At 49.5% G+C, this 13,881-nt stretch overlaps 2 protein-coding genes across 3 annotated transcripts in view; one reads left to right on the top strand and one right to left on the bottom strand.

The window, feature by feature from the left end:
- Nucleotides 1-13,881, top strand: part of LOC148479707 (uncharacterized) — a 181,134-nt gene that overhangs the window by 61,174 nt on the left and 106,079 nt on the right.
- LOC148479708 (uncharacterized) overlaps nucleotides 1-13,881 on the bottom strand; it is a 75,426-nt gene that overhangs the window by 5,984 nt on the left and 55,561 nt on the right. Inside the window, exons 2-4 of one of the 2 annotated variants that reach the window (XM_088454410.1) lie at nucleotides 2,546-2,620; nucleotides 2,329-2,426; nucleotides 1,490-2,162 (exon numbers count right to left, since the gene is read on the bottom strand). The exons of the other annotated variant lie outside the window; for it this stretch is intronic. Coding sequence (XP_088310536.1) covers nucleotides 1,490-2,162; nucleotides 2,329-2,426; nucleotides 2,546-2,579 — 805 coding nt within the window. The 5' untranslated portion in view covers nucleotides 2,580-2,620. The remainder of the gene's footprint in view (nucleotides 1-1,489; nucleotides 2,163-2,328; nucleotides 2,427-2,545; nucleotides 2,621-13,881) is intronic. 2 annotated transcript variants of the gene reach the window in all.

Below are 13,881 nucleotides of genomic sequence, written 5' to 3' on the forward strand. Positions count from 1 at the left end.
TAGGAAGGAGGAATAAGTAAGGTAATATTATAACTTTTGAAAATCTTCATATAATGTATTCATATCTCCTATTTGTTGAAAATGATATGCAGTGTTATAGGAATTCCATAATCCCCTTCTCTGATGTACCCCTGTAGAGAAATTATATTTGAACTTTTCCTCACTTCATACAGTTGGTTTAAGCATGCTCTGGATATTTCCTCGCAATCAATTCCATGTAAGTGAAACTTATATTTTTCTTTTTGTTCCTGAGAAAATTATTTGCCTAAGATTATCTTTGTATGTCATTCTTATTGTTTTGTGAACATACTCTAAGCACTATATCTTTCTAATATTAAACTTCTTTTAATAAGGTTGGCCTCTGTGATTCTTATTGGATCCATTTTGCTTGTGGATTCAGATAATCCATGCTACATATCTGACCTACAAGTTATTTGTGTAATGATAACTGGGACTTAATTGTAATTGCATTAAGAGATTAAAAAATTCTGTCACTCGTGAAACAAAGTCTATAAATGTACAACTTGGAGACAGTGATTAGGAAAGATACAGTGTTTTAGATTAACTCTGTGTCAGACCTAAGTCATGCAGGTACAAATGTGTGCTGATCTTGACAAAGTTATGGACAGTGACCAGAGATGTTAGTATCCTGGAACAGGGTTAGTAATTGTTCAAGCGAGATGATCTCTGGGAAAGAACTAATGAAGTATTAAGTAAAAGTGGAAGGCTGTAACACGGTGGCCTTGGTGGACTCTGGGAAATTCAGAGAGACTTATGTTAGGGTTATATGTGTACATGGGGACTTTAAAGGTTATTTCATGATTCTAATAGACTTGCAGAACCTAAAAAAGTTTAGTTTACCATGAAGCTGGGCTCATCTGGACTCCGATATGGGATGAAATATCGGGCACAGATTTCCACTCTTCTTGGAGCTATGACGCTTAGGGTCCCCGGGCATTATCCCCATGAATAACTTGAGAAAATAACTTCTGTGGAACATCTTATGAGCTGTGACATTACCAAGTACCTTCAGCAAAGGAAATGTATTTTTGAAAACATTTAATTGGAGCTAACATCTACTTGCTTTAATACGCCTGCATCTGCTTGAATACTGTGACCACCAGAATAGCACAAAATGCTATTTAATTTTTCTGCTGTTCTGGAGTGAACCAAGTGTCTCGAAGCTAAAACAATCTGCCAGCTACTTGGTGCAGACTGGCAAATAGTGAGGGACCAGTAGCAATTAGCTGACAAGAGGTGTTGCAACAGTGTACAGTAGCGGTTTCATGTCCCGGTATTAAGAACATGGGGCTGTCAAACGAAATAGTTTAGTATATTAGGGGCTGATGGCTCCTGACTCCAACACTAGCCAGATACATTTCCCTCATTAATTTGTACTGCCAAAGGAAGGTGTAAGATAAGAGATTATTGTAATGACTATGCAAGGAGAATATGTCACTCTGTTCTGTAATAAGTGTTAATTACTTACCTGTGCTGATATCTGTAGGGATATCCTCCTCCTTACACTGCTGATCACCCCTCACATACGTCTCTTCTTCTCCCTCTATATCTTCTACCTTCATATCAGTCACATACGTCTCTTCTCCCTCTGTATCTTCTGCCTTCATATCAGTCACATTTGTCTCTTCCTCTACCTTTGTATCTTCTGTCTTATTATCAGTCACATACGTCTCTCTTTCTCCTCCTATATCTTCTGCTTTTATATCTTTTACATACGTCTCTTCTTCTTCTCGATATTCTGCCTTTATATCAGTCACTTCTTCTCCCTCTATATCTTCTGTCTTTATATCAGTCACATACGTCTCTTCTTCTCCCTCTATATCTTCTGCCTTTATATCAGTCACATACGTCTCTTCTTCTCCCTTTATGTCTTCTGTCTTTATATCAGTCACATATGTCTCTTCTTCTCCAGCTATATCTTCTGCCTTTATATCAGTCACATACGTCTCTTCTTCTCCCTTTATATCTTCTGCCCTGTTATCAGATACATATGTCTCTTCTTCTCCCTCTATATCTTTTGACTTTATGTCATTCAAATACGTCTCTTCTTCTCCCTCTGTATCTTCTGCCTTTATGTCAGTCACATATGTCTCTTCTTCTCCATCCATAGGTTCTACCTTAAAAAAATGTAGGTCTTCACCCTAATAACACACAAGACAATAAGATAACTCTCTAACAACATCAGATTTCAATAATGGAGAAAAAAACAGTAGAATATCAGTATAAAAAATACACACACAGTTTCTCTATAGAGAATATAATAAAAAGTCACTTTCATATTTTGGTGAGACCCTAAATCCCACCTACCTGATGCACCCATGTGATCAAGTGATTCTCTTCTGTACAATCCAGGGAATAAAGAGGACGGGAACATCTCTCTGGGGTATTTCTGTTACTGGGTCCATCTGTAGGAGACACACAGTGACTGAGTATATTGTACATATGTAATTATCAGGTGATGTGTGTATATAGGGGCCCCCCATACCTGTTCTCCCCTGTACAATAAATTACAGTCTCCTCTTACCCAGTGATGTGAGGGTCCGGTGATTCTCCATCATCACGTCCTTAGACCCATGTGTTTCTCTTTATACTCCCCCTCCTGCATGGAGACATAGACAGTGACATCCTGACACCTTATAGGAACCTGACAAAGAATGATACAGTCATCACCCAGACACATCCCCTGGTGTTACTGTATAATGTCCCATTCCCAGCAGTCACCTCTCCAGTCATCACCCAGACACATCCCAGGTGTTACTGTATAATGTCCCCTTCCCAGCAGTCACCTCTCCAGTCATCAGCCAGACACATCAACCGGTGTTACTGTATAATGTCCCATTCCCAGCAGTCACCTCTCCAGTCATCACCCAGACACATCCCCCGGTGTTACTGTATAATGTCCCATTCCCAGCAGTCACCTCTCCAGTCATCACCCAGACACATCCCCCGGTGTTACTGTATAATGTCCCATTCCCAGCAGTCACCTCTCCAGTCATCACCCAGACACATCCCCCGGTGTTACTGTATAATGTCCCATTCCCAGCAGTCACCTCTCCAGTCAACACCCAGACACATCCCCTGGTGTTACTGTATAATGTCCCCTTCCCAGCAGTCACCTCTCCAGTCATCACCCAGACACATCCCAGGTGTTACAGTATAATGTTCTATTCCAAGCAGTCACCTCTCCAGTCATCAGCCAGACACATCCCCCGGTGTTACTGTATAATGTCCCATTCCGACCAGACACCTCCCCAGTCATCACCAAGACACCTCCCCTGGTGTTACTGTATAATGTCCCATTCCCAGCAGTCACCTCTCCAGTCATCACCCAGACACCTCCCCTGGTATTACTGTATACTGTCCCATTCCCAGCAGTCACCTCTCCAGTCATCACCCAGACACATCCCCTGGTATTACTGTATAATGTCCCATTCCCAGCAGTCACCTCTCCAGTCATCACCCAGACACATCCCCTGGTGTTACTGTATAATGTCCCATTCCCAGCAGTCACCTCTCCAGTCATCACCCAGACACATCCCCTGGTGTTACTGTATAATGTCTCATTCCCAGCAGTCACCTCCCCAGTCATCACCCAGATACATCCCCTGGTGTTACTGTATAATGTCCCATTCCCAGCAGTCACCTCTCCAGTCATCACCCAGACACATCCCCTGGTGTTACTGTATAATGTCTCATTCCCAGCAGTCACCTCCCCAGTCATCACCCAGACACATCCCCCAGTGTTACTGTATAATGTCCCATTCCCAGCAGTCACCTCTCCAGTCATCACCCAGACACATCCCCCTGGTATTACTGTATAATATCCCATTCCCAGCAGTCACCTCTCCAGTCATCACCCAGACACATCCCCTGGTGTTACTGTATAATGTCTCATTCCCAGCAGTGACCTCTCCAGTCATCACCCAGACACCTCCCCTGGTATTACTGTATACTGTCCCATTCCCAGCAGTCACCTCTCCAGTCATCACCCAGACACATCCCCCGATGTTACTGTATAATGTCCCATTCCCAGCAGTCACCTCTCCAGTCATTACCCAGACACATCCCCCGGTGTTACTGTACAATGCCCCATTCCCAACAGTCACCTCTCCAGTCACCACCCAGACACATCCCCCGGTGTTACTGTACAATGTCCCATTCCCAGCAGTCACCTCTCCAGTCACCACCCAAACACATCCCCCGGTGTTACTGTATAATGTCCCATTCCCAGCAGTCACCTCTCCAGTCATCACCCAGACACATCCCCCGGTGTTACTGTATAATGTCCCATTCCCAGCAGTCACCTCTCCAGTCATCACCCAGACACATCCCCCGGTGTTACTGTATAATGTCCCATTCCCAGCAGTCACCTCTCCAGTCATCACCCAGACACATCCCCTGGTGTTACTGTATAATGTCCCCTTCCCAGCAGTCACCTCTCCAGTCATCACCCAGACACATCCCAGGTGTTACAGTATAATGTTCTATTCCAAGCAGTCACCTCTCCAGTCATCAGCCAGACACATCCCCCGGTGTTACCGTATAATGTCCCATTCCGACCAGACACCTCCCCAGTCATCACCAAGACACCTCCCCTGGTGTTACTGTATAATGTCCCATTCACTGCAGTCACCTCTCCAGTCATCACCCAGACACCTCCCCTGGTATTACTGTATACTGTCCCATTCCCAGCAGTCACCTCTCCAGTCATCACCCAGACACATCCCCTGGTATTACTGTATAATGTCCCATTCCCAGCAGTCACCTCTCCAGTCATCACCCAGACACATCCCCTGGTGTTACTGTATAATGTCCCATTCCCAGCAGTCACCTCTCCAGTCATCACCCAGACACATCCCCTGGTGTTACTGTATAATGTCTCATTCCCAGCAGTCACCTCCCCAGTCATCACCCAGATACATCCCCTGGTGTTACTGTATAATGTCCCATTCCCAGCAGTCACCTCTCCAGTCATCACCCAGACACATCCCCTGGTGTTACTGTATAATGTCTCATTCCCAGCAGTCACCTCCCCAGTCATCACCCAGACACATCCCCCAGTGTTACTGTATAATGTCCCATTCCCAGCAGTCACCTCTCCAGTCATCACCCAGACACATCCCCCTGGTATTACTGTATAATATCCCATTCCCAGCAGTCACCTCTCCAGTCATCACCCAGACACATCCCCTGGTGTTACTGTATAATGTCCCATTCCCAGCAGTCACCTCTCCAGTCATCACCCAGACACATCCCCTGGTGTTACTGTATAATGTCTCATTCCCAGCAGTCACCTCCCCAGTCATCACCCAGACACATCCCCCAGTGTTACTGTATAATGTCCCATTCCCAGCAGTCACCTCTCCAGTCATCACCCAGACACATCCCCCTGGTATTACTGTATAATATCCCATTCCCAGCAGTCACCTCTCCAGTCATCACCCAGACACATCCCCTGGTGTTACTGTATAATGTCCCATTCCCAGCAGTCACCTCTCCAGTCATCACCCAGACACATCCCCCTGGTATTACTGTATAATATCCCATTCCCAGCAGTCACCTCTCCAGTCATCACCCAGACACATCCCCTGGTGTTACTGTATAATGTCTCATTCCCAGCAGTGACCTCTCCAGTCATCACCCAGACACATCCCCTGGTGTTACTGTATAATGTCTCATTCCCAGCAGTGACCTCTCCAGTCTAACCCACACACATCCCCTGGTGTTACTGTGTAATGTCCCATTCCCAGCAGTCACCTCTCCAGTCATCAAGCAGACACATCCCCCGGTGTTACTGTATAATGTCCCATTCCCAGCAGTCACCTCTCCAGTCATCACCCAGACACATCCCCTGGTGTTACTGTATAATGCCCCATTCCCAGCAGTCATCACCCAGACACATCCCCTGGTGTTACTGTATAATGTCTCATTCCCAGCAGTGACCTCTCCAGTCATCACCCAGAGACATCCCCCGGTGTTACTGTATAATGTCCCATTCCCAGCAGTCACCTCTCCAGTCATCACCCAGACACATCCCCCGGTGTTACTGTATAATGTCCCATTCCCAGCAGTCACCTCTCCAGTCATCACCCAGACACATCCCCCGGTGTTACTGTATAATGTCCCATTCCCAGCAATCACCTCTCCAGTCATCACCCAGACACATCCCCCGGTGTTACTGTACAATGCCCCATTCCCAGCAGTCACCTCTCCAGTCACCACCCAGACACATCCCCCGGTGTTACTGTACGATGTCCCATTCCCAGCAGTCACCTCTCCAGTCACCACCCAGACACATCCCCCGGTGTTACTGTACAATGTCCCATTCCCAGCAGTCACCTCTCCAGTCACCACCCAGACACATCCCCCGGTGTTACTGTATAATGTCCCATTCCCAGCAGTCACCTCTCCAGTCACCACCCAGACACATCCCCCGGTGTTACTGTATAATGTCCCATTCCCAGCAGTCACCTCTCCAGTCACCACCCAGACACATCCCCCGGTGTTACTGTATAATGTCCCATTCCCAGCAGTCACCTCTCCAGTCACCACCCAGACACATCCCCCGGTGTTACTGTATAATGTCCCATTCCCAGCAGTCACCTCTCCAGTCATCACCCAGACACATCCCCCGGTGTTACTGTATAATGTCCCATTCCCAGCAGTCACCTCTCCAGTCATCACCCAGACACATCCCCCGGTGTTACTGTATAATGTCTCATTCCCAGCAGTCACCTCCCCAGTCATCACCCAGACACATCCCCCAGTGTTACTGTATAATGTCCCATTCCCAGCAGTCACCTCTCCAGTCATCACCCAGACACATCCCCCTGGTATTACTGTATAATGTCCCATTCCCAGCAGTCACCTCTCCAGTCATCACCCAGACACATCCCCTGGTGTTACTGTATAATGTCTCATTCCCAGCAGTCACCTCCCCAGTCATCACCCAGACACATCCCCCAGTGTTACTGTATAATGTCCCATTCCCAGCAGTCACCTCTCCAGTCATCACCCAGACACATCCCCCTGGTATTACTGTATAATATCCCATTCCCAGCAGTCACCTCTCCAGTCATCACCCAGACACATCCCCTGGTGTTACTGTATAATGTCTCATTCCCAGCAGTGACCTCTCCAGTCATCACCCAGACACATCCCCTGGTGTTACTGTATAATGTCTCATTCCCAGCAGTGACCTCTCCAGTCTAACCCACACACATCCCCTGGTGTTACTGTGTAATGTCCCATTCCCAGCAGTCACCTCTCCAGTCATCACGCAGACACATCCCCCGGTGTTACTGTATAATGTCCCATTCCCAGCAGTCACCTCTCCAGTCATCACCCAGACACATCCCCTGGTGTTACTGTATAATGCCCCATTCCCAGCAGTCATCACCCAGACACATCCCCTGGTGTTACTGTATAATGTCCCATTCCCAGCAGTCACTTCTCCAGTCATCACCCAGACACATCCCCTGGTGTTACTGTATAATGTCCCATTCCCAGCAGTCACCTCTCCAGTCATCACCCAGACACATCCCCCGGTGTTACTGTATAATGTCCCATTCCCAGCAGTCACCTCTCCAGTCATCACCCAGACACATCCCCCGGTGTTACTGTATAATGTCCCATTCCCAGCAGTCACCTCTCCAGTCATCACCCAGAGACATCCCCCGGTGTTACTGTATAATGTCCCATTCCCAGCAGTCACCTCTCCAGTCATCACCCAGACACATCCCCCGGTGTTACTGTATAATGTCCCATTCCCAGCAGTCACCTCTCCAGTCATCACCCAGACACATCCCCCGGTGTTACTGTATAATGTCCCATTCCCAGCAATCACCTCTCCAGTCATCACCCAGACACATCCCCCGGTGTTACTGTACAATGCCCCATTCCCAGCAGTCACCTCTCCAGTCACCACCCAGACACATCCCCCGGTGTTACTGTACGATGTCCCATTCCCAGCAGTCACCTCTCCAGTCACCACCCAGACACATCCCCCGGTGTTACTGTACAATGTCCCATTCCCAGCAGTCACCTCTCCAGTCACCACCCAGACACATCCCCCGGTGTTACTGTATAATGTCCCATTCCCAGCAGTCACCTCTCCAGTCACCACCCAGACACATCCCCCGGTGTTACTGTATAATGTCCCATTCCCAGCAGTCACCTCTCCAGTCACCACCCAGACACATCCCCCGGTGTTACTGTATAATGTCCCATTCCCAGCAGTCACCTCTCCAGTCATCACCCAGACACATCCCCCGGTGTTACTGTATAATGTCCCATTCCCAGCAGTCACCTCTCCAGTCATCACCCAGACACATCCCCCGGTGTTACTGTATAATGTCCCATTCCCAGCAGTCACCTCTCCAGTCATCACCCAGACACATCCCCCGGTGTTACTGTATAATGTCCCATTCCCAGCAGTCACCTCTCCAGTCATCACCCAGACACATCCCCCAGTGTTACTGTATAATGTCCCATTCCCAGCAGTCACCTCTCCAGTCATCACCCAGACACATCCCCTCGTGTTACTGTATAATGTCCCATTCCCAGCAGTCACCTCTCCAGTCATCACCCAGACACATCCCCTCGTGTTACTGTATAATGTCCCATTCCCAGCAGTCACCTCTCCAGTCATCACCCAGACACATCCCCCGATGTTACTGTATAATGTCCCATTCCCAGCAGTCACCTCTCCAGTCATCACCCAGACACATCCCCCGATGTTACTGTATAATGTCCCATTCCCAGCAGTCACCTCTCCAGTCATCACCCAGACACATCCCCCGGTGTTACTGTATAATGTCCCATTCCCAGCAGTCACCTCTCCAGTCATCACCCAGACACATCCCCCGGTGTTACTGTATAATGTCCCATTCCCAGCAGTCACCTCTCCAGTCATCACCCAGACACATCCCCCGGTGTTACTGTATAATGTCCCATTCCCAGCAGTCACCTCTCTAGTCATCACCCAGACACATCCCCTCGTGTTACTGTATAATGTCCCATTCCCAGCAGTCACCTCTCCAGTCATCACCCAGACACATCCCCTCGTGTTACTGTATAATGTCCCATTCCCAGCAGTCACCTCTCCAGTCATCAACCAGACACATCCCCTGGTGTTACTGTATAATGTCCCATTCCCAGCAGTCACCTCTCCAGTCATCACCCAGACACATCCCCTGGTGTTACTGTATAATGTCCCCTTCCCAGCAGTCACCTCTCCAGTCATCACCCAGACACATCCCAGGTGTTACAGTATAATGTTCTATTCCAAGCAGTCACCTCTCCAGTCATCACCCAGACACATCCCAGGTGTTACAGTATAATGTTCTATTCCAAGCAGTCACCTCTCCAGTCATCAGCCAGACACATCCCCCGGTGTTACCGTATAATGTCCCATTCCGACCAGACACCTCCCCAGTCATCACCAAGACACCTCCCCTGGTGTTACTGTATAATGTCCCATTCCCAGCAGTCACCTCTCCAGTCATCACCCAGACACCTCCCCTGGTATTACTGTATACTGTCCCATTCCCAGCAGTCACCTCTCCAGTCATCACCCAGACACATCCCCTGGTATTACTGTATAATGTCCCATTCCCAGCAGTCACCTCTCCAGTCATCACCCAGACACATCCCCTGGTGTTACTGTATAATGTCCCATTCCCAGCAGTCACCTCTCCAGTCATCACCCAGACACATCCCCTGGTGTTACTGTATAATGTCTCATTCCCAGCAGTCACCTCCCCAGTCATCACCCAGATACATCCCCTGGTGTTACTGTATAATGTCCCATTCCCAGCAGTCACCTCTCCAGTCATCACCCAGACACATCCCCTGGTGTTACTGTATAATGTCTCATTCCCAGCAGTCACCTCCCCAGTCATCACCCAGACACATCCCCCAGTGTTACTGTATAATGTCCCATTCCCAGCAGTCACCTCTCCAGTCATCACCCAGACACATCCCCCTGGTATTACTGTATAATATCCCATTCCCAGCAGTCACCTCTCCAGTCATCACCCAGACACATCCCCTGGTGTTACTGTATAATGTCCCATTCCCAGCAGTCACCTCTCCAGTCATCACCCAGACACATCCCCTGGTGTTACTGTATAATGTCTCATTCCCAGCAGTCACCTCCCCAGTCATCACCCAGACACATCCCCCAGTGTTACTGTATAATGTCCCATTCCCAGCAGTCACCTCTCCAGTCATCACCCAGACACATCCCCCTGGTATTACTGTATAATATCCCATTCCCAGCAGTCACCTCTCCAGTCATCACCCAGACACATCCCCTGGTGTTACTGTATAATGTCCCATTCCCAGCAGTCACCTCTCCAGTCATCACCCAGACACATCCCCCTGGTATTACTGTATAATATCCCATTCCCAGCAGTCACCTCTCCAGTCATCACCCAGACACATCCCCTGGTGTTACTGTATAATGTCTCATTCCCAGCAGTGACCTCTCCAGTCATCACCCAGACACATCCCCTGGTGTTACTGTATAATGTCTCATTCCCAGCAGTGACCTCTCCAGTCTAACCCACACACATCCCCTGGTGTTACTGTGTAATGTCCCATTCCCAGCAGTCACCTCTCCAGTCATCACGCAGACACATCCCCCGGTGTTACTGTATAATGTCCCATTCCCAGCAGTCACCTCTCCAGTCATCACCCAGACACATCCCCTGGTGTTACTGTATAATGCCCCATTCCCAGCAGTCATCACCCAGACACATCCCCTGGTGTTACTGTATAATGTCTCATTCCCAGCAGTGACCTCTCCAGTCATCACCCAGAGACATCCCCCGGTGTTACTGTATAATGTCCCATTCCCAGCAGTCACCTCTCCAGTCATCACCCAGACACATCCCCCGGTGTTACTGTATAATGTCCCATTCCCAGCAGTCACCTCTCCAGTCATCACCCAGACACATCCCCCGGTGTTACTGTATAATGTCCCATTCCCAGCAATCACCTCTCCAGTCATCACCCAGACACATCCCCCGGTGTTACTGTACAATGCCCCATTCCCAGCAGTCACCTCTCCAGTCACCACCCAGACACATCCCCCGGTGTTACTGTACGATGTCCCATTCCCAGCAGTCACCTCTCCAGTCACCACCCAGACACATCCCCCGGTGTTACTGTACAATGTCCCATTCCCAGCAGTCACCTCTCCAGTCACCACCCAGACACATCCCCCGGTGTTACTGTATAATGTCCCATTCCCAGCAGTCACCTCTCCAGTCACCACCCAGACACATCCCCCGGTGTTACTGTATAATGTCCCATTCCCAGCAGTCACCTCTCCAGTCACCACCCAGACACATCCCCCGGTGTTACTGTATAATGTCCCATTCCCAGCAGTCACCTCTCCAGTCACCACCCAGACACATCCCCCGGTGTTACTGTATAATGTCCCATTCCCAGCAGTCACCTCTCCAGTCATCACCCAGACACATCCCCCGGTGTTACTGTATAATGTCCCATTCCCAGCAGTCACCTCTCCAGTCATCACCCAGACACATCCCCCGGTGTTACTGTATAATGTCTCATTCCCAGCAGTCACCTCCCCAGTCATCACCCAGACACATCCCCCAGTGTTACTGTATAATGTCCCATTCCCAGCAGTCACCTCTCCAGTCATCACCCAGACACATCCCCCTGGTATTACTGTATAATGTCCCATTCCCAGCAGTCACCTCTCCAGTCATCACCCAGACACATCCCCTGGTGTTACTGTATAATGTCTCATTCCCAGCAGTCACCTCCCCAGTCATCACCCAGACACATCCCCCAGTGTTACTGTATAATGTCCCATTCCCAGCAGTCACCTCTCCAGTCATCACCCAGACACATCCCCCTGGTATTACTGTATAATATCCCATTCCCAGCAGTCACCTCTCCAGTCATCACCCAGACACATCCCCTGGTGTTACTGTATAATGTCTCATTCCCAGCAGTGACCTCTCCAGTCATCACCCAGACACATCCCCTGGTGTTACTGTATAATGTCTCATTCCCAGCAGTGACCTCTCCAGTCTAACCCACACACATCCCCTGGTGTTACTGTGTAATGTCCCATTCCCAGCAGTCACCTCTCCAGTCATCACGCAGACACATCCCCCGGTGTTACTGTATAATGTCCCATTCCCAGCAGTCACCTCTCCAGTCATCACCCAGACACATCCCCTGGTGTTACTGTATAATGCCCCATTCCCAGCAGTCATCACCCAGACACATCCCCTGGTGTTACTGTATAATGTCCCATTCCCAGCAGTCACTTCTCCAGTCATCACCCAGACACATCCCCTGGTGTTACTGTATAATGTCCCATTCCCAGCAGTCACCTCTCCAGTCATCACCCAGACACATCCCCCGGTGTTACTGTATAATGTCCCATTCCCAGCAGTCACCTCTCCAGTCATCACCCAGACACATCCCCCGGTGTTACTGTATAATGTCCCATTCCCAGCAGTCACCTCTCCAGTCATCACCCAGAGACATCCCCCGGTGTTACTGTATAATGTCCCATTCCCAGCAGTCACCTCTCCAGTCATCACCCAGACACATCCCCCGGTGTTACTGTATAATGTCCCATTCCCAGCAGTCACCTCTCCAGTCATCACCCAGACACATCCCCCGGTGTTACTGTATAATGTCCCATTCCCAGCAATCACCTCTCCAGTCATCACCCAGACACATCCCCCGGTGTTACTGTACAATGCCCCATTCCCAGCAGTCACCTCTCCAGTCACCACCCAGACACATCCCCCGGTGTTACTGTACGATGTCCCATTCCCAGCAGTCACCTCTCCAGTCACCACCCAGACACATCCCCCGGTGTTACTGTACAATGTCCCATTCCCAGCAGTCACCTCTCCAGTCACCACCCAGACACATCCCCCGGTGTTACTGTATAATGTCCCATTCCCAGCAGTCACCTCTCCAGTCACCACCCAGACACATCCCCCGGTGTTACTGTATAATGTCCCATTCCCAGCAGTCACCTCTCCAGTCACCACCCAGACACATCCCCCGGTGTTACTGTATAATGTCCCATTCCCAGCAGTCACCTCTCCAGTCATCACCCAGACACATCCCCCGGTGTTACTGTATAATGTCCCATTCCCAGCAGTCACCTCTCCAGTCATCACCCAGACACATCCCCCGGTGTTACTGTATAATGTCCCATTCCCAGCAGTCACCTCTCCAGTCATCACCCAGACACATCCCCCGGTGTTACTGTATAATGTCCCATTCCCAGCAGTCACCTCTCCAGTCATCACCCAGACACATCCCCCGGTGTTACTGTATAATGTCCCATTCCCAGCAGTCACCTCTCCAGTCATCACCCAGACACATCCCCCAGTGTTACTGTATAATGTCCCATTCCCAGCAGTCACCTCTCCAGTCATCACCCAGACACATCCCCTCGTGTTACTGTATAATGTCCCATTCCCAGCAGTCACCTCTCCAGTCATCACCCAGACACATCCCCTCGTGTTACTGTATAATGTCCCATTCCCAGCAGTCACCTCTCCAGTCATCACCCAGACACATCCCCCGATGTTACTGTATAATGTCCCATTCCCAGCAGTCACCTCTCCAGTCATCACCCAGACACATCCCCCGGTGTTACTGTATAATGTCCCATTCCCAGCAGTCACCTCTCCAGTCATCACCCAGACACATCCCCCGGTGTTACTGTATAATGTCCCATTCCCAGCAGTCACCTCTCCAGTCATCACCCAGACACATCCCCCGGTGTTACTGTATAATGTCCCATTCCCAGCAGTCACCTCTCCAGTCATCACCCAGACACATCCCCTC

Source organism: Taudactylus pleione, unplaced genomic scaffold (genome assembly GCF_031769625.1).
Source record: "Taudactylus pleione unplaced genomic scaffold, aTauple2 ptg000614l, whole genome shotgun sequence".
Classification (NCBI taxonomy): Eukaryota; Metazoa; Chordata; class Amphibia; order Anura; family Myobatrachidae; genus Taudactylus; species Taudactylus pleione.